Source organism: Falco peregrinus, chromosome 10, assembly GCF_023634155.1.
Source record: "Falco peregrinus isolate bFalPer1 chromosome 10, bFalPer1.pri, whole genome shotgun sequence".
NCBI lineage: Eukaryota > Metazoa > Chordata > Aves > Falconiformes > Falconidae > Falco > Falco peregrinus.
In genome coordinates this window covers 19,570,715-19,592,997 of record NC_073730.1, presented here as the reverse complement: position 1 = coordinate 19,592,997, position 22,283 = coordinate 19,570,715, and the positions used below count along the sequence as shown (strand labels likewise).

At 36.8% G+C, this 22,283-nt stretch overlaps 1 protein-coding gene across 7 annotated transcripts in view; it reads right to left on the bottom strand.

Moving 5' to 3' along the window:
• The window catches only part of TTLL7 (tubulin tyrosine ligase like 7), a 77,101-nt gene that overhangs the window by 39,178 nt on the left and 15,640 nt on the right, over positions 1-22,283 (bottom strand). For 4 of the 7 annotated variants that reach the window (XR_008749059.1, XM_055815653.1, XM_055815652.1 and 1 more), the window contains 8 exons: positions 16,795-16,970; positions 16,513-16,641; positions 15,484-15,605; positions 14,738-14,805; positions 9,500-9,658; positions 7,679-7,895; positions 4,976-5,140; positions 4,015-4,173 (listed from right to left, as the gene is read on the bottom strand). Coding sequence is in view for 6 of the 7 variants with exons in the window: in XM_055815653.1 (XP_055671628.1) it covers positions 4,015-4,173; positions 4,976-5,140; positions 7,679-7,895; positions 9,500-9,658; positions 14,738-14,805; positions 15,484-15,605; positions 16,513-16,641; positions 16,795-16,819 (1,044 nt within the window). In the remaining variant the exon portion in view is untranslated. Of the gene's footprint in view, positions 1-4,014; positions 4,174-4,975; positions 5,141-7,678; positions 7,896-9,499; positions 9,659-14,737; positions 14,806-15,483; positions 15,606-16,512; positions 16,642-16,794; positions 16,971-18,325; positions 18,438-22,283 lie in introns of those variants that run through there. The other 3 variants (XM_027788273.2, XM_055815654.1, XM_055815656.1) reach the window with 3 other exon arrangements.

Sequence of the window (22,283 nt, the reverse complement as noted above, 5' to 3'; positions counted from 1 at the left end):
GTCTCCCTTACTCTGGGGCATAAAACTGGACAGAATATTCCAGATGTGGCCTCACAGGTGCCAAACAGATCATTGCCACCAACCTGCAGGTCCAGTTAGTTAACAACACTGTAAGTGCACGTTGACTCATGCTCCACACTTTGAGAGAGACAAGGTGTGACTGAATCTGGTTTATTTTGCTGAAGGTTGGTCATTTTCCACAAGCCACATTGCTGATTGAGATGCAGAACTTCATCTCAAACAGAAAAGATTACATATATGCAGCAGCTTTATGAAAAATGGTATCACAGGAACAATTCAAGTGCCACCAAAATACAATGACATACACTTGAAATGTGTTTTCACATAGCTCTAGTCTTCGTAGTAGAAGAAATGCAAATACAATTACCCTAAATATTCAGCTGCTTGATATTGGCATGTAATTTTACTTATGTAAGGAGCTAAATACTGAATAGAACAAAGTGTCTTCTTTTGTCAGAATTTCATGGCTAAAAATATTGAGAAGTCTTGGGCAAAAACATAATGTTAAGAAAATTGCTTCTCCTTTCAAATACCCCTTTAAAAAAAGTATTATCCCTTATTTTTCATGTGGCTATGCCTTGCTTCCAGACAAGACATACGGTTGATGACTAATCAGTGATACTGTCACAATAGGTATTCACAATAACTGTACAAAGCATTGTACGTGCATCTGCCAGCCGGGACACAATTATTTGGATTCAATGACCCGAGAACCGGGACATACACATGACTAGATTGTGTTAATACAATGTTAGTATTTTTATCAGGAAGGCACATCTTTAAGATTGTTGACAAAAAACGGGATTGTATGAGGGACCTCAAAAGTACAAGCAAACAATGATAGCAAAGGCTTTGAAAGTCCAGAGACTCTGAGATGTACAACAATCACAGTGGCCAGGTAGCGTTCACCACAGGAATGCAGCCTTGTTAACTAGATAACACTGGGTCTGGGGATAACAAAGAGAACACAGAGCAGAATACGGGGAATGTAAAACAAACCATGGTAAAACTTGGAGACAATGCAAAGTTGCTGGCCAGCAAATGAACAGCCAGTAAGCCACTGGAGAGTGGCAGCAAATGAATAAAAATAACCCTAAGTGAAGCTAAGAGCAAATAGGGAGAAACCTTCACCATCAACAGCGTGTTCTTCCTGGTGAAGAACACAAGACTCTGACAACTTGCTATCAGCTACTTGTTATAAGCTACCCAGGGTTTTTTTGAGAAGTAGAGCTCTCCTGCTCCTTGTTTGGATCCCCAGGGGCACAAGTAAGTGTAACACAAGAGAAAGGAGTAAATACCAGAAAGCTTGTGTATGTAAAAATAAAATTGAACTATTTTATTAACAGAAATTAGAAACTGGATACTTTGGCCTAAGATGTCCAAAGTCATCTTATCTGGACTGATAATAGATTGATTTGACTAGATTTTGCTAGTTCAGTTACACTAAATAATAAATTTGTGATCTGTATATAAGGTGAGTTTCTCTCACCCACATAAATCACAAGGGGAGTTGGGTACCCTGCACTTGAGGCAATTATTAAAATGTGACCTTCTCCAACAATCACAACTTGTGATCCCAACTGGATATAATAAGGTTGAACAAGGCTGGAGTCCATCCAAGAACTTCAAGTGTATGATTCTCTCACTTACATAAAATAGTTTGGAAAATTTGGTCAAAAGGCGTAAACCTAGATTTTCTGGGAACTGACAGGAGATCTAGGTAGTTGTTGCTACTCAGAAAGGATGGAGGCTGCTGGGACTGCACAGATGGTTGCCAGAAACATTTGGTGCCACAAGATGGCAATCATGCATTTCCCACAGCCCTCATTTCGATAGAAGGTTCCGGAAGTTCAGTACCATCAAGGAGCAGGAGAGCTACATAGCATGAAGGCAATATAAACAGAAGTCGTCTTAGGAAAGCAGAGTCATTATAATGTAGCACAATTTATTGCTTATAATAGTTTATTAACCTATCTTTATAACAGAAAATCTACATGAGGATGGAAACAGGAGACTAGATTTACCATCCTAATCCTGTTTTGGCAATTTTCCTGTAACACTGGGAACATTTGGGGCTTTGTGATTAGTTCTTGTTACCACTGTTAAAAAGAATGATTCACTCCCCTAAGGGGGTTTTGGCAAGATGGAAATGGTGGAAAGATAAAAGAGTAGAAAGCTGGGGAAGGAGCCAGAACGGTTGTTTTGTTGTTTTGGGTTTTTTTTTGGGGGGGGGAATAAATAATTATATATAAATATACATACATACACACACAGAGTATGTGTACTGTATATATATATACACACTGCATATTTGATCTTTACTACACATATATAGTGTACATGCTGTGTGTTTGTTTTTGGGAGTGCTGCAAAATACACGAACAAGCACAGTAAAAGTCAGTGGATCAGTATAAGAACTGAATTATTAAGTTTCAAAGTTTGAACTTTCTGTTAAGTTTAGTTCAATGTCTGGCAAAATAAGTTGAAGGATACCTGTATCACCAAAAGCAGAAAAGGAAATAACTGGAATTCTGTATTTAAAAAAATAATAACCAGGTATGCAATTCTAAATCCTGAAGTATTCTCTAGCAACGCAAAATACCAGAGCACTTAATACTTTATGAGATCCCTCCATCATAAACAAGGAGTCTGGGATAGTATGATTCTCCTCTGAGACCCATTATCACAAATGGTGAATCAGCTCTCCTAAAATCTCCATATTGCATGTAAAGGAGATAGAGGGGTATCCTGAACAGATTCACTACGCAGGTTGACTCACCATCTCTCCTAGAAGAGGTCTGTCACCATATGCTATAAAGCTGGACGAAATGCATACACAGACCAACTTCAGTCTGTACTTGAACAAATACAGACACTTATATGCAAGCTACAGGCGACCTATAGATAGATGATAATCTGGAAGTGTAAAGCTAAATCAAATGGACAGTGGGCTTTGCACAACAAGAACAGAAGATGTCAGTGTAGTACAGACAAAGTTCATGTCATGTGCTGCTTTTGGCTACCACGTCAAAGCCACCAAATATGTCTGTCTGCAGGGCAACAGTGAAGGAATTTTATTTTTCTAAATAAAATTATACTGAACTGCTGAGAGAAACAAGCACAACAAAACACCTGTTGACAGTATTAATGGCCTGAGAAGAAAGCTATAATTCAGTAAATTGTGTACATTTTGCTCATCAGTAGGCAAATCATATTCATGATTTACTGTCAATAGACAGATTTTTAATACATTTTGCTTTTTTCCTCCCGATCATTTAACACAGTGACATAAGACAATCTGAAAAAAGGCAAGAACTTCATCTATATGTTATTAGTAGTGTAATTAAAGAGACACAATAGACAAACCTCAAACATTCCTGGTTGAAAATGTGTGCAAACACCACTTATCCTTAACTGTACCACTAATATATCAGAGGAGAAATGTTTCTTCCAGTCCATTCATGCCAATTCTTTGACAACATTTCATGTATACTGAATTAGTTTCCTCTGTTTATGTGTGTTCTTTTAAAAGCCATGGGAGAAGAAAAGAACACAGGATGAAATGAATCCCCACCCACCCCACCCCCCCCAAAAAAAAATAAAAATCATATATTCACAAAAGTTGCCAGAGCCATATTACAGAGCCATACTCATGAAGGAAATCTATGTAGCATGCAATTGCTATTAATAAGACCCTTCAGCTAAAATAACACCCAGATCAACATCAAGTTTCTCATTAGAACTTTCAAAAACCTCTGAAATGCAACATTCCTCCAGAAAAACAATTACCTTTACCTGAATCTCCAAAAATCACTGCAAGGCAGTGTTTCCACATGGATGCTGCAAAAAAAGCACCATCTATGTACTCTTCAACAGTACCTCCTGCAACACACAGATTTTCTTTGGAGTTTTCTTACTTAGATATGGATTCAACTGGGGCTTAGTTAACTTTACTCTCAAAAATTTACTTTACATTTGTTTAAAGAGGTTTACCTCTAGGAGCCATGGTTTTAGTTTTCTGTCCAGCAGAATATCAAATCCCAGGACTTCAAAGCAGACACTGTCACTTCCTGGTGCTTGCCCTGGCCTGCACATGCGATAAGCATGAAGAACATGTGGCTCTGCAACTATGAGAGTCTTCACTACTAACTCCTGTAGGGATTTTTTTCAGAAAAATTCATCAGGAGAGAAGACACCAGTATATATTGAACTAATGTGTTTCACACTTCAGTTTTTTAAAATTCATTAAAGTATCTACTAAAAAAAAGAATTACCAAATAAATGGTCTATAATAGATAAACTATTCCTATGGAGTAACGGATATATTTTTTTATATAGCTCTAGAGTATATTGTTATACTTTCCATAGCACACGTACTCTTAGATATGTACTAATTTAAATACTAAAGACATATTGGGAATAAAGTATAGTATAGCCATTCTTCACAAATTTCATTTTGCAATATAATTTTCGATATTCTCAGGATCATACGCACAGATGGTGCCTAAGTTCTAACAATCTTAGGTCTATTCCTCAACTAAGGACACCCGTAACATAACCACTGACTTCAATGGCACAGGGTCCAGTCTACAGACATATGCAACGCTGACTACAATTTTGTCAATATTCACACATAAAATTCACTTTATACTCTAAAAAAGCCTCCAAGAATTTAAATGGGTTGGTTCCTTTCTATCGTATTACTTATGTGAATAACTGTTTGAAAGGGCTTTTGTCCTTCAGAAAAAGTTTAACATTACATTTATAATCAGTCTGAATTTAGTCTTTTAAAAAATATAATCATTTATAGTATGTCCTTTGTGGCATGCACTGCTGAGAATTTGGATTAGTAAAGTTTCAAAAATCATTCTGGATTCCAGTAAAGTGGGTGGAAGAAGCAATTAATTTTCTAAGAATACACAAAATAAAGAAAAGTGTATTAGCTTTATCTTACTGAAATATCACTCCAGAATTTGGAGACATCAAGATTATTTGTTTCTAGAAACTCAGTAAACCATTTTATGGAGCGTTTGCTTCCTTTGTCTTCTGTTTCATCCCGTTCAAAGTGTTCATTATGTTTATTGACAGAGTAGTTAGTCAGATGCATATACAATTGACTCTAAAAAAGGGAAAAAAGACATTAAAACACCTTAAATACAGCTCTAGAATGGTCAATTCAAAATAAATAAAAGAAAAAAAATACATTAAATCAATAATGATGTAGTCAAACAGTTTGTATTTGCAAATACACTATGTGCAGATTTAGTGGGTCTGATTCTTGGAGATTTCACCTACTGAACGTTCTAGACTTCTTATAATAAAACCCGCACTCGTATTTAAACCAGTTGTAGTCAACTAATCTACCCCTCAACATCTGGTTAGGCAATATAATACAGCTGCCATTTTTACAGGTCTGTACATAAACTACCTAAAGAAGTGAAGAGGAATTATCATAACTTACAGAACGATTATATTCAATTTCATATAAAAAACGAACAATAAAGATGGTATTTGGAAGTGCAACTTTAAACATGCTAACACTCCAGCATCTGTTTCACAGAAAATCCCACATTTCAGCTTTCACTGTAGTTTATTTATGAGAAATGTTCTCCTGATAGCAGTACTTTATCTTTTACATATAAACTCATCTGCCATGTTGATACCTGCCAAAATTGCTCATTTTGACTGTCTGGTAGCCATACATCAGAGGGAGGTAAATTTCAAGATAGAGATTACATAAATGAGCGAGTGCTATAGTTCCTTTATGGAGCAAAACGTCACCAGCAATAGATTCGTGATACCAGTTGCATTAAAAAAAACAAAACAATTGCCTTTCCAAGGCCAAATTATAAATCATTATTTATATATTTACATTGTCTCCCAGTACACATACTAATTCAGCTTTCCACTTGCACTACACCATGATGAGTGTCCTTATCACTGTGACAGTTCTCTGTCATGTTTATACCTTATTGAGTTTAGTTGATATTCTAAGCTGACCATAAACTTTCTGTTCCAGCTCCTTTTCGATCAGCTAGCCAACAGATAACACGAGCTTTCCTCTGTCATTTATCTCACTGCATTTACTTATGTTTAAAAAAAACCTTAATGAAATTAACAAAACAAATCAATTTAATTGCAGGCTAATTAACACTACATTGTATTAGCACTACAAGTAATTAATTTCTCCCATGGCTTCCAATTACTGCTTTGAGAATCATGCCTATCACCACACCTATGGTTTTTGAGTCATTGTAACTGTCATCTTTCCATGAAATCCAAATTATTTCAGAAAAAAACAATGATTTTTCACACTACAAAGACATGAAAGTGTTTTAATAAACATCTGAACTAATCTTTAGTCTGAAGTTATCTGGAACAATGTCACTGTGGAACAATGTCATCCAAAAAAACCCCAATGCCATCAGTGATAAGCCAGGTTATTTCATACAATAGACAAACTATAAGATGAACGGTTATGAGAACACAGAAACAACTGCCTGTTGTATTTATCCACTCAAGGCATATTTGAGTGCTGCTAATGCTGAGATTAATAACAATAAAAAAAACATTAAAAGCAAACTATTCCAATTTGGAACACTTCCAGATATACCATTTATACTAGGCTCCAAATTATATCTCTATTCTTTGAAGGTGTGCTAAAAGACAGTCACAATATTAATTGGCAAGTAGGGAAAAAGCCCCTCCATGTGTTGTGTATTGCATAAGTACACTGAAGCAGCTCTAAACATATATGGTATAGAAAAGAAATGATACTGTATCTACGGAGCATAGAATGAGGTATAAGAAACTCAGATCTACTGACGCCTCCCAATGCTTCAGATCTACTTCTTCCCTAACAGACATCCCCATTTTGGTCTGTGCCAGAAGAGAGGCGTAACACATCTCAACAAGGGAAGATGCCATAGAGTGAACAGGAGGATTAAAGTGTCCAAAAACTTTAGCATGTCTCTTACCATCTCTTGGTTCTCTGCAAGTTTACAGGCAGCCCTGCTGTGTTATCCTAAAGTTGTCAAGTACATACACCTCTCCCTGCTGAAGCGGTCACTGACAAACAGTCCCAGCAGCAGGTTCCCTCACGCTCAGGGATTGCAGGGGCCACTCTCATACACTGGCTTTTTGTGTTGCCGTTTCTCTCTTTTCTGCATAGGCTCCCCACACAATGGCTGAAACACTGCTGGGTCCTCAGCAGAAGCTCTAAACTTCAGAGATGTCAAACAATAGTCTAGCAGGAGACAAACCTGATCCTCACTCCCACCCCAAACTCAGTCCCAGATAAATATAAAAGCAATCGAACTGTTTTGGAAATTAATTTACTTCATTTTTTCTGGGTTGAATGTCAATAATTGACATCATCTGCTTTCTTTTAAGAAATATTTAAACTCTAGCATACATACATGCAGTCACATAAAATTTCTATACATAAGCAAAAATATGGCTATACTTGTGATTCTGATAGAAAAGCATGAGTTAAATACCGTTCATGTAAATTTTTTCTCTTCAATGACAATGCAAAAGTTCAGCCAGATGAATTCCAAATTAAACCTCATGACACAACTTATTTTACCTGCTCCAAACACTACACAGGTAAAAGTCTACATGCATAAGCAACAAATTGGAATGAACTCCAACTTACCAAATTTGAGTCACTGGGGGGATAATACTTTTCCGTGCCCATTCTCACCAGTCCATCATGATATAAAAATACTTTTAAAGGATCACAGGAGGTTACAAGAATATACACGCGTAAATCAAACTTGTAGCCTTCCATAAGAAAGGGTTTGTCAAGATATTCCTGAACAATCAAATGATCCTGAGCTTGTAACTTTTCTCCATTTCTTATTAAAGAGATCCTGGTAAAAACAAAAGTTATTTTAAAAACATGGAACTCTGACATTAGTCTTTGAAATAGATTTTCATGGTCACCCAGCCAGGTAGTCAGGCTAAGGTCTACCTGGTGAAAGAGACTTACATGTCTAATTCATAGGGAAGAGAAAAAGTTCCATTCACTTACACTTTTTTTTTCCTGTCCTTTATGGTGCTTCACTGGATCAAAAAAAGGCAATGACCCATTTCAAAATAACTTTCTGCTTCCTTTGATTCAACAATTTGTAATAATGGGTTCCCTCTACACTTAGAAATTGTTTGACAGAATGACCAGTCTCCAGCTTCTGTGATTATTCCCCCTGCAGCTCTAAAAATAGGCTTCCAGTCTTTGTCACAACTTCTGCCCGAGATACAGGTTGCAGAAAACTTTCAGTGCTAACCTGACTTAGTAACGATGCTGGCAAAGCAGGACACTGAGCAGTATGACTAAGGGTGTCTCCGTATTTCTGTATTCCACTTTTTCCACATCAGAATGATAAATGGTTTATATATGGACTACAAACTGGCAGTCCCTAACGACATAGACTTTTAAAAAACTGTAATAGCTAATATTTTTCCGTGTATAATTATTAACCCGGAATTCCCATAGCTTTCTTGCCTTAATCTTACCCTCTATTATTTATGATATATTTCAGTGTTCTGGTACTGAATATTCCTAATAGATTTAAGTATTTTCTAGACATTTCTCTGAATTACGCTGCTGCCTTTCACTTCAGCTTATCTTTGCCTTTTATCAAGAGGACTGAAAAATAAGGAAATGGAAAAGTCTGGAGGCTTTACTTTTACACTGATTCTGAAATATTTTCAATAACTAAGAGCCTTACTATACTGTATAATCCAAACTGATATTAAAAGCAATAAAAGCTAAAATTGAAATATCTAAAACCAAGAACAGAGTTATGAATGAAATTGCAATATTTATCTCAATGTTTTTGACTGTGCAGCCCTGTCACAGGCAAAACTGTTTTGACCCAACTGCAGGTCACGGTCTCTTCAGGAATGTCCCTCCTCCAGCATAGGTGTCACCTCTCCCAAGAGTGCACCTCCAGCCACATCCCCCAACAGCATCTCCTGTTTCTCCTACACCTCATGGCTGCTGCTCTTAAATATGTGCTTCTCCGACTAGCTGCAGTTTTTGCACACAATGGGGTGGTTAGGCTGGTCTCAGAGCTGTGGAAGTTCCTGACATGCTCCTACACGTGACACCCCTGCAGCCCCCAGCCACAAAAACCCTGCCATTTATGCCCAATACAATCTCACCCCCTACATGTAAGCACAACAGATAAATTCACAATAAAAATAACTGTGATCTTAAGAATTATTTGAGCTTCATCAGAAAATGCATTTACTAGTTATGCCACATTCAGAACAACATTAAAATACCACTTTGATTTAGCTTTGTATTTTAGCTGTTTCTGCTTGTTAAGCCTTTGTCCAGTACATGAACTTTCACACATCATACATTTTGAAATACAATTTTTTTACTAATACACAGCTTCTGTTAGTGTTGTAAATAGCACTGGATTTAACCTTGAATGGGTAAGATGACTGAAGTTAACACACAACTTACCCATGTCCCATCGCACCATTAGCTGGTTTGACTATGAAAGTTTTCTGTCTACGCTTCTTCTTCAGTTCTTTTACATAGTTCTGAAACTGTGTGTATTCTGCAGGGAAGATCCATGTTCGAGGAATAAAACTATACTCCTGAGGCTGACTCTTGATCATTCTGCAAAAAAGTGTGCGTTAAAATATTTTAACTACTTTGATGTTTCAATCCTCAGGATTAAAAAGCACTTACAATAAAACTTGACAACAAAACTTTTTTAGTAAAATGCTATAACATGAAAACAAACTTTTGCAGTTGTTTAATAGTTAGAGCTCTATAACATATTCATATGCATACTTTAAGAAAAACAAAAGCAGACCATCTTGTGCATTTTTGCTTATTATCATGCCATATCTGCTTATTATGTTACTGGCATCCACCTCAATCCTGGTAAGATTTTTTGTTCAGTTGCTTAGATGATTTAATGCTATTCCTATTCTTAGAAATATTAAACGTAAAATAGATCATGTGATTATAGATCTGTCCCTACCTAACAGACTCCGGGATTCCTCTCTTTTTTTTTTTTTTTTTTTCTTTTATTTTTCCTCCTGTTCCCCTTGGGAGAGGTGGGGATATTTGGCAAGTATTTTAATTTTCATATTGCTCTGTGTTTGGGGATGTATGAGGATCAACACACACACACAAAAAAAAAAAAAAAAAAAAAAAAGAGAACCTGGGACATCTGGAGTTTCTTCGTGGCTCAAAAAAGCATTAGTAACAAGGACTGAATTTAAAATTAAAATGGAAGCAACTTAGGAGGAGCTCTTTGTTTCTTTCTAGTCTTTAGAAGGAATTTTAAAAGGATCTAAAGGAATTGTGGTAAATACACTTTGATACAGACCAAGCAACTGCTCATGCACCTCCAATATAGGGTAAAACACACAAGCTTGGATTTGTGTTTGGTACCAGCATATTGTTAATAACATTCCCTGAACACCTTATTTAATCAAAAGAAAGCAAAGAAATACAAAGCAAGGCTGGGGGAGGAGCAAACAGAAGAACTAAAACAAAAAACTAATGTTAAGACACCACAGGGAACAATCTCTGAAACTGACTTTGGTTAAAAGATGGAGCAAGGTTCCAATCTCCATGCTTTAACAGCTGTGGCACAAGAGGTAGTGAGCATATCTCACTTTAGAGCTGTTTTCTGTATAGAAAAGTCAAATAGAAGAGGGAAAATGGTGAAGAATTCAGTTTGTAGAAGTTTCCATCACTCGAAGCTGTGTATCTGGCAGACAGGAAGCATATACCCCCACCAGACTGGCAGTATGGGCTACATACATGTGGATTAGCTTTAAGCAAAGTAGCTTTAATACTGGTTAACAGCCAAGTTACAGGAGCAATGTGGACTTGGTGGTTCTATGCAGACTGGTATACCATAGTTCCCAGCAGAATAAATGTGGTCTTTGCTGAGTTAAATACTGGTGCAGCTAGCTTGTTTCAGGTATTCTGAGTACCTGAAACTTCATACATAACCTCATATGAAATTAGTTTGGGTAACTCAAAACTACTCTGTGACATAGGGTGGAACAGATCTAAAATACAAATATCCACAGACCAACAGAAAGTGACTGGGTGTTTAAAAAGAAATTAACTGACATAAGAAGTTCCCCAGCTTTAATTTTTTTTAAAAGTGACACTATGATGGATTTTAATACTTTTTAATTAGTTACAGATGTAGGCCTACTTTTCCTTTTGTAATGAAAACTAACAGCATCAGGGTAACATAAATGTAAAAGAGACTTACAATAGCATTTCAATTTTTAATTTCTACTACAAGCCTACATAATACTCCCGATGCAGCATAAGACACTTTCTTCAAGTGACTCAAGGAATAAGGGAAAAAAACAGAGCTGCCAACTACATCTGTAAGGCTAGGACTCTAGCCAAGCCCTACTGGTATAATAGATAGACTGTCACCAAATTGTTTAGCCAGCTACCCAACAAACACTCTGTAGAAACCACAATAGCTACAGTAGTCTTGAAGTACTGCATGAGGTTCAGTGTTTCTACGGCTTCATTGTAACTGTTACATTTACCAATCTCATTTCATGAAAGCCACCAAATATTCAGAAAAAGTTTTAAAAAACTTAAATAGGTATAATTTATGACTCATGCATAACTGCTCTCCATCTACTATATATTTACAAATGTTATTACCTTGCTAAGTGAATAGCTTATCTAGGCAGAAATTATTCTACTTTTAGGCAAAATGCAATTTCTGTGTTAGTTTCTATCCCTCTCGAAATTACTTACCGTATCCATCCTGAAGATAAAGACTTCCATTTAACTAACCTACAGGTTTCAGTACATATACTCCCTAGACAGTGAATATAGCTTCATGGTATTCTAGATATATTATTTTGTGACTGCAAGTACATTAGTTCTATATGCCTTTTTCTATCCTATACATAACTGAGTAGACTACAAACAATAATATGAAGCAGAACACTTAACCATTGTTTACAAGTTCTGGTGCTCACTAAAACTTTTGACAAAAGAATTCAGCTCTGTTCTTTCCCTGCTTGGCCCTGTTCAGAAATGGCTTAGAAACATCATCAAGTAGCTTGCAGAATCAAGACCTATTCCATTACAATAGCCCTATTTTCCAGCACATCTGCTATCCACTACTGTGGGTAACCACTTCTTCACTGTGCTGCTCTATCCTTTAGCCTTTGCAGTCCTTATCAGGAGGTCTGAGATTTAAACAGCAAATTATTGTTCTTCTGAGGGCTATTTTAGTTCATGGATGTTATCAGACTGTGTTCTTGTTTCTCAGAGCACTTTCTGTGCAAAAGAATCAAAGGTGTTGAACAAAACATAGGTTACTAAAGACATGACTTGTCAGTCTAATAACACAGGTTCCACTGCCCAGATTTCATGATCCTCTGACTTTTCAAGTATGAAAGTTAGTGGATAGGTAGAGATGAGAACTATTCCTGGCCCATAATCAGTTCACAAACCTTTTAAACATAAACAACAAAGGCGCTGCAAAAAAGGCCATCTCATACATAGGTCTGTTCCCATTCATCCTGTACACCTCCTCCCCCACTTACCATATTCATTCTGTAACCACATTTATCCTTCACATGAGGAGACCTCATCTAAGAGACCATTTACAGAAATTAATATCTGGATGGCCCTACAATGGCACTTCTATTTTTTTTTCTTTTCTGTGTTCTGATTATTCCCCTTGAAAATTATGCTTGCTCCAACTTTTGTTCTCAATTACATTCCTGCTTCAATCTGTCCCACTACTCTGTGTCCCCATACTTTCTGTCCTGAGTTGCCTTCTTTCATATCTGACCTGCTACGTATTACACCACTCCCTTCCACCCTTTGCATACAAAAACTTGTGATCTGGAGTGCCTGGATATTGGCTGTAAGAAGAATTCCTGAAGTGCAATTCCTCCTGAATAGCATTTGCCTCTCAGAATCCAGTATATTTGTTCTTTTGATCCATTCCCAACAGCTTGCATGAAACGGAAGGGTGAGAACAGTGTAACAACAAAGGTAGATGCAGAAGAAAAAGAAGAGTCTACTCTCCACCTATTCTCAGCAGTTGTTTCATGAACTCTCGACAGTACAAAACCCACAGCTATTCTGTACGAGTCAGTAGCAGGAATAGAAAAGATTGCGTGCAGCAGAAAATCAAGAAAACAGAATTAGTGTTTCTGCACAATCCTGTTCAAATAAATTTTAAGACAGAGCAGCAGCTGTACAGGACAAAATCCTCCACTCCACAGAGAAAAGCCTGCCAAACTACATATCCCAACTGACTTGATTTCACATACATATGTCTATTTCACAAACAGTCTCAAGGCATTTCATTTTGATTTTTATAAAATATGAATACCAAGTAATGAATTGTGAGGCTAGTACTGTGAAAAAGACTGATTAAAACCCTGATATATCTAGTGATATTAACTGAAGTCACAACATAGATATGTTTGACTCAGAGTGACCATGTCAGAGAAATTATTCCCATCTTATCTATAATATGTACAATTTCCACACCAAGTACCTTTAAACTGTTTCCAACTCAGAATTCAGTCGGTTGAGAGAGGTATAATCAGACTGTATTTGATAACAATGTGTGCCTAATAACAAGTCTTTTGTCTGTTTTGCACAGTTTTTTTATAATACAGAATACAGGGATACCACTGCCTACCAACCAACTAATGTTGTTCCACTGTTTCCAAGAGCTCTCCAAATAGCTGTTTGCCTCCATGCACTACCTCTATGTTTGTACTTAGAGTGTAAGTCTGGAAGGGGCAGTGAAAAGTGCTTGTGTAGCACAAGGGAGTTCTGGCCTACATGTAGGACACAGACACCATAGCAATGCACATAATATTTGCATCATAATAGTTGCATACATTCTACATGCTACGTGTTGTAGTTATGAAACAGAAAAGTCAATAGAGTAAGAGAGAGAGGGGAGCTCACATTAATTACATTAATTTACAAAACCAAATTCTGTTCTGGTAACAGGAAATGCAGCGTAGGTGACGTTGAGGTCCAAAAGATTAACTCTATTAATAACTGCTCTTTAATTTAGATTAGAAGAATCAAAATACTCACACACATTTATCCCTAAACATTTAGTTATTACCAGGCTGGTGAATCACTAGTTAGCACTGTTTTCTTACAGGTCTTATTCACAGATTCTCAGCTAGGATAATTCTGCAGAACCCAGTTACTGTATCAGAGCAAGGAGAATTTATAACTACACAAATGAGCCTCTCTGACTTCTTTCTTATATAAACAGTAAAATGCTTCACATTTTTAAAATTTGATATACACAAAACCACAGTCATTAGTTATTTTAAAGAAATAATATCCATCCACATACTAGTTATTTTTTCTGTTCTACCACTACAGGATATATGCCTGGGTGTATTATGTATTAAGTGTATTATACAATTATAAATTTAAGGTTCTCCTACATTCTGCAACATGAAGACAGAAAACTGAAGCCATATCATTTTCCACTGAAGTGAACTGGAGAGATACAGTAGCCCATTCAGATACTACAGATCCATGACCAAAGCTTAAGTTCTTAAGGAATCTTGGAAATTATTCTTGGTACTTTCATAGCCTCTTAGCAAAAATAAACAAACGTTAGAAGCAATAATTTAGTATTCTAACACATTAAATACTATGGCAGCAAAACATCCTAATATTAAAAGAAAGATATACTTAGTCATGTTTCTCGCCAGAAAATCCTTTCTGCAAATCTCTCCCATTCCTGGAAAATGGTTGATTCTCTAAGGAGAAAAAAAAAAAGAAAGCTAGATGATACTTTTTAGTTTTCGTGGCACACCTTATACAATCATTTAAAATGTCCAATGGCATGCTCAGGCAAACATCAGTGTTACAAATAAATTATTTAAGATAATACCTTAAATTACACTGTGTATTCTTAGCAAAACTAAAGATGCTGTAAATTGTATTCTCCTCCAAAACATGAGGGCTCATTGATTTGATTTCAGACATAAAATGAGACTATCATACTCTTATTCACAAGACTACCTAGAAACAAACAATGCTGTCACAAAGTAATGGTGAAAAAAGGATTTATTCACAGAAACTGTGGAGAGAGGTCTGTGTGTTAACTTACTGCTTAAAAGCTTATGAGCAACTTACAAATGATGTTTTGCATCTTCTTTCAAACTCTGATCATGCACAACACCCAACTGGCAAGCAAAAGCATGAAAGATCAGCCCCAAATATTTAAACACCAGATTCTAACTGGTATGAACAAATAACTCCAGAAAAGAGAATAGGATTTTATAATATGTAGTGGTATAGCCTTATTGCAATCTGGTTGGTGGTGTTTTGTTTCCTCTCCATACAAATGTAACGGCCAGAAGTAATATATTACTGAATATTTCATAGTGAAGAAGCCTACTGAAATATACCAGAAATCCTAACCACGACCCTACCTGATAGTTCCGAAGTTCAGCAATCTTTTCTTGTTGCACAGCAGAATCACTCCATATAAGATTAGCTGTTTCATCTTCATCACGTGTTTTCACAAATCCCATTTCTCGTATGACTACTCGTACTACAGAGAAATCACATACTTAGGAAATACTTTAAAACTCTAGAATAGATTAATTTTCAAAATTTAAAAAAAAATCAATTAAGATTTTAAAGACTTCCAATATTCAACCCTTCATCTGAGAACAATGTTAGCATGCAAGCTATATACTTACCTTGCAATATTTCCATCAGTCTACCGCAAATCTGTCATTACATTACAGCGATAACTCAGTTGTGCTGAGGCTGGAATTGGAGCACAACCACTGACGGGAACTGTAAAGAGTTTCAGGGCATTCCACAACCATCCACTAAAAGTGCACTTGCACAGCTTTTAGACTTAATCTTGGCTATCACACACGTTAATTTTAAAACAGTGATGACTGTTGTGTCACCAGACAGGGGATGAGAACGCTTCCTTAGTCAAGGTACAGTAGTTACAAAAGCAAATGCATACATTATTTATATATATATATAAAAAGATTGATGCTGTGCCAGGCATAACTCAGGTTCTAGGAGAAAAGGTTTTTCTTAAGTAGTGCCAAGCATCAAAATACAAAACATTACTAGATTTTATTGAGAAATCCCTGTATAATAATTTAACATTACATTTACACTGTTCACCTTTCAAGGCTTTAAGTAAAATTTCAAACACATATGTAATTCATAATTAGAGGGCTTTTCCACAGCCTTCTTGATTACTTTAGTTTTTGCATTTCAAGGCCCTTCCCTGAGTAACAAATGGGGACTAATAGATAGACAGTGTTAAAACTCAATGTTGCAAAAAAAGAATAAAGGTTTCTTACAAAAGAAAATCTTTTGGAAATGTCTCACTGTCAGCTTGATGCAAAGCCCATTAATTCTCCCCATTAGTTAATAACTCACTCATGTCAATGGCTATTAGGGTGAAAATAAAATATGTAGCTTCCTACCAATTTCATATTTTGTGCCAGCGACATTTGCAGTGATGACTCCATTCTTCTTCTTTCTGACTTTTCTTTTAATTGTGCTTTGGTAGGGTAGTTCCGAACTTAAAGTCAGAGGAGCAGTTCCATGGTTATCTTTGAAAAATAATGTTTTAACTATCAACACCTTTACATCTCAAATAAAATATACAAATGAACTACAAATACAAACATTACTTCATCGCAACTTAGAGGTACAAGCATACAGAATAATTAATAGGTTATATTAAAAATCCAAGATTAGCATACCTCCCTCATTAGGCAAGGATGGCATTATAACCTAGGATAGTGCAGAAGCAGAGCCCAAATTTCGTTCCAAGTTCTCAGAAAATAATGGCGTTGTCAAAGCCAAGTTATTTAAAGCTCCAGTCATACCATTTCAGTCTCTGGTTGCAGCAAATATTAGTTCTAGAATGAACAGATATCTGTGTAAACAGATAAGAGAGACTATATTATTATATTATAGAGAAATCCTGAAAAAATATAAACAGCAGAAAACTAAATATGGAAATGCTTTTAATAACAAGTCAAAAGTAATGCTTATTTTAAAGGATTGATCAAGTTATTTTAAATACAAAACTTTGTTCACTACAATCCAATTGTTTTGTTTCTGGGAAAAACAATTTTGCAGTATTAATTTTCAAAATGACAGTATATTACCTCATTATCTTAGTTTCACATGTGTATGGGAGATTTGGGGCATGAAAATAGGTAATACAACTCAATCAATACTGCACACTTATCTCCACAAAACTCACTGAATTTTTAGTAAATTTAAACCGTATTTTAATTAAAAATTTTAAATCAGACACACTGTATTATGTGTTTTCAGGTACCAAATGGGAAGTAACTCAAATCACCTTAATAATTTTCTACCTCTTATTTTTCAACATTTTTTTAAGCAATTGTCCAATAATACCTGGTAACACCTGGCTGTGAGTTCATGACCACTTCATGACACAACGGGCGTAGTTTCAAAGACACTTTGGGCTGGCAAGTATATAAATTGTCAGTTTTTAAAATGAAACAAATGCTGTCTTTGGCAGGCTGTCTCAAACAAATCTACGAGTTTTCAAAACATATACAATGTAAGTTACTGATTTTTAAATGCTTTTATTTCTTTTCTGCAATCATATGTTTGGCTAAAGTTTCTTACTCTAGCTTTATTTTAGTTTATATTGCCACTTGTGATTGCAAAACTGACGATAAATAGCTTTATGTAAAGCTATAAATAGCAGAAAATTACAGTAAAGTCAAATTCAGCCATGGCTTATGATGTGAAACATATTTGGTCATAAGATTGGACAGGATGTGCATTAGCAAAATTACCAAAATATTACTTATAGATCCTCATTTTTTATTTGCATGCATGTGTGTACACACATGTCAGAGAGAGAGAGAGAGAGAGAGAGAGAGAGAGAGAGAGAATACAATTAAATTCTGGACAAGCCACCCTCTTGGTAAGAAAATAGAAAAGCAGATACCTTGGCCCGCAATATTTTATTTCCTTTCAAGACAGAAATTTACCCTTAACAGTCCATTAATACAAAAGGATAAAAAGAACAGTTTATGGTTCTTTTATGACTGTCACCAATCTACTAGGGGACAAACTCTGCTTTCTAATAAGACAGCCAAATATCCTTCATATTGATTTAGTGGAGTGCCACAAATTAACGCTAAAACACGACCCTACGTATTTATCCAGAAAGTAAGAAGAGGAGACAGTTTATACACAGATACAAGGTTCCCCAGCACAGCAGTAGCATCCAGCTATACCTACCTGCAATATACTTTGCTGAACCAGAACTCGCTAAGAAAATCCCTCCAAACTGAACTAAAACTGGCAGGTCATTTCGAAGTTTTAATGTTTTGGATGACGTTATCTGAGAAGGTGTCTTGAAAGTCCTCCTGCCTGCTGTCCTACTCAAATTAGACACAGAGATGGGAAAGCAAAGCATTCATCCTCCTTAAAACCGCTGTGAAGGAAGAGCAGTGTTGGGCACAATGGTTCACTGAATATTGCATGTTATATACTCTTCTCAAGCTAAGAATACCATCAGAGTACAAGACGTGTTTAGTTCCTGGGAATAATACTGAAGTGCATCTGTTAGCCAATTAAGGACTTCTATGCACATACACCAATGCCTAGCAGTTCTTCCTTCCCTGTACTGGCTAAAATCTTTTAACAAAGTTGGAAGAATGTCAAGACCACTAATATTTTCCCTGTGAGAAACGCCAGCCCTTCCTAATGCAGCATGATTTAGAAGCTATGGTACGGTAATAAAACCCAAGCAGCTCATAGAGCTTGCATTCAGCTTATAATCACAGAAGAATATCTGCCCAAAGTTACTATAACACACTGTATTCTGAAGGTGGACCATAAAGCTCCAAACCTCGCCGCACTGTTGAGTTGCTGGTTTTCTTCATATAGAAACCGTTCTACTCCGAGAAGAACACTCTTTAGGGTTTAAATAGAAAGCACCAACAGTCAAGGTCCATGACTTTGAACCAATTTTTTAACACACATACATGAGTTGATGGTAGATGTATGGTCACCTTTAAGATATTCTATGGGCAATTAGTAGTTTGGCCACATGGAAAATTAAGTAATTGGACCCTCACAAAAACCTCTGCAAATTGATCATTGAAGTAACTCTTCAGAAGATTACGAATGAAATAATTTTTATCATCACAGCTGAAGCATGCACTCCTCGATGCCAAATCTTGTAACAAAGGCAAATGTATTCTATTTGTCAAATCCTGATTTAAACTAAATTCTTCAAAGACAAAAGGGATCATTACTGTATTCTGTAGTCAAACTTACTCTGGGATTTTGACTTTTCAGAAGCACTGTCTTATACCAATAAATTCAACTGTATTCGGCCTTAAGCTTGTATATTATAATTCAAAATTGTTTTATCATTGCTTCACTTCTCTCAAGTCACCCATCTCCAAACAATAACTTAACTGAATACCAAAACACCAGCAGTTCTAAATTAGTAGATTTCCAAAATATTTTGCATAAGGTTTAGTCCTTTCCTTTGTTCCTACCAGAACCACCTCCTTTGCAAAGAACAAATACAGGTCCAATGAAATCGGACAGTCTCAGCTTTCCTCCCTACCGTGCCCCACAAGCGACAGATGAGAGGTACAGCACCTCATCTGGGGGAATACGTTACCCAGAGCACTAGCTGTGCATTGCAAGCTAAGCCATGGGAGCAGTGGACTTGCTCCTGCTTAGACCTCCGTGCTTTGTAGATCCCTCGTGCAGTACCATGAGAAGTTCCAATTCTGCAGCAAGAAAATCTAAGACCAGGCTACTGACGAAGCTGCAGTCCTCCCAGGTAAACTGCAGCCGTCCCTCAGACTACACTTTAGATAAGCAGTTCTCTAACTGGGGGAATGGGTCACTTGGAAGAGACAGAACTACACCTCTGAGAGCAATCAATGAAGGGCTGTTGCTGAGGGGAGGGAGCTGGAAGGAGAGGGGCGCACGCTGACAGAGCACTGAGCTGCAATGCTGCAATGCAGTGGCAGCCATGAGCTCACACACACATCTTTCCTCTTTTTGACTTCTACACAGAAGTCACCCAGAGTTACTTCATTCTCTGACCCAGGTCCTCCCCAGGCACCTTTTCCTAGCTCACATCTCTTGATTTGTTATTATTGTCCAGCCCTACGTGCAGGCCAGAGCACAGTTGTCTCAGGCACGCTGAAAGGAACAGACTCGCAGCGCAGACCGCTGCATGGGCAGCCTCTGCTGCCACGACAGAATTGCCAGTTACAGGGCAAAGCGGATTGCAGGACCCAGCGGATCATGCGAGAGTAATGGCAGCAGCATTGCTGGATTACAATTACATCAAATTCCAAGTCAGTTCTTATAACTGTGACAAGTTTTTACTTATAAAATAAGCATTACCTAACCTATAACCTGCATTCGGCTACAACAACGTAGAGGGTATCTCTCTAGTAACCCACCTTAAAAACCTGTTTCTATGAGATTGCTTTTAATAACATGGAAGAAAGTATTCTATTTCCAAACTGGGACTGATGGAGCTTGCTTAACCTTAGCAAGTCAGCTAGCAGGAATCTCTGATTTCACACTCGGACAGAAAAGGATCTCAGTTCCTGCTGTATATATCATTTCTCTCCTGAAATCATAATACACACAAATTGGCGAAGTTTGTTGCTCACCCACACTGATTCAAGGGTGGCTGAACAAAAGTGGCTAACCTATAAATGGAGAAAGAATTGTGAAGAGGAAATAAATGCATCTTCATCAGGTTTGCACATTCTTATACAAACAAGCACTTTGAATAAAATTGTTCTAAGTGGGGGAATAGATTAGATGTTTTCTTTACTGTTGCCTGGCAAAGGTGTGAGAAAGCCAGCCATAGAGACACACTGCACACAATCCTGTCCTAGAAAGAGACAAAAGAAAAAAATAAAGGGGGGAAGAGAGGGAAGGAGCTTTTTTCCTCCAGGGACAGCAGAGGTAGAGTACTTTTGCTGGAGAGTGAAGTCTTACACACAGTCAGGGCCAAAGCAGATGCTTGAGTCCATCTAAGGGAACAGTCTGGAAAAGGTACAAGGGTGTCTGCGTGAAGAGCAGGGGAAAGTGGGAAGAAGTGGTTTCATAGTTAACAAAATGATCCATGTTTCCTTGATAAAAAGTTATAATATGTTGTGGAAAATAAAACATTAAGAGCATTTTTTTTTTTTTTTTTTTTTTTCACAAATCAAGTGTATCATAAGAAGTTTGTTTATTGCCTGAAAAATATTCTTCTGGCCTAGATTATAGAGAAATATTTTTGAACAAATTATTCTCATTTCCTAAGTTTTTTGCTCTATACTGCTCACAAGTGACCTCTGCCTTTCATGATGCTTCACTTTACATCCTGGTGCAGCGTGGAGCTGAAAAGGTTATTTTTAACCTCTAAAAAGGAATTGCCATCAGAATCTTTTTTTTTTTTCCCCAGAGTAAGCATCCCAGAAAAAGGTTGAATTAATCAGATCAAAATAGAGAAGGGGGAGTCAAATTCAAACTTAAAATCAAGTCATGCAACTAGATTCTCAAGTCAAGTACCAGTACCCTAACAAAAAGAGACTAGGTTGCATATGCACATTTAAAATAGATTTCATCTAATAGATTTAAGCATTAAGAATGGTAGAATCATCTACTATCAAAATACTCCACGTTCCAAAGCAGAGACAATACTTTATCACCCATGTACTGTTTTTAATGTGAACCTCTTCCTTCCTTCTAGCTATTGTGACACTACTGGTGACCAGTTTGAAAAGCTCCAAGGGCTATGCATGCACTTAAATTTACACACGTGAACTGAAAACATGACTGCAGATCTGAAGCCATGGCACATGCAAGACCTCTCAAAGACAAATAACATTTCTTAAGCATCTTCTTATTAACCTAGGTGAAATGCTACAAAAACAAATGTGTCAGGTTTATTCTACTTTCCTGCATTCTTTGTGTATAGGTAAGTAATCACCAACAGTAGAATATTTTAAAATAGATTTCAAAACTAGAAAACTGCTTTCCTCTGACCCCATTAGTGCAATTTACTTAGTGCTGTCAAAATGATCTGGAAACGCACAGTAGCTGGGAAGAAATCCACAAAGCTCCTGACATAAGGAGCTTTCACTCTGAAACGGAGACACACTGAAGATACAGTTACAGAACTTGGCAGATGACCATAGGGAGGGAAGGACAACACCACAGC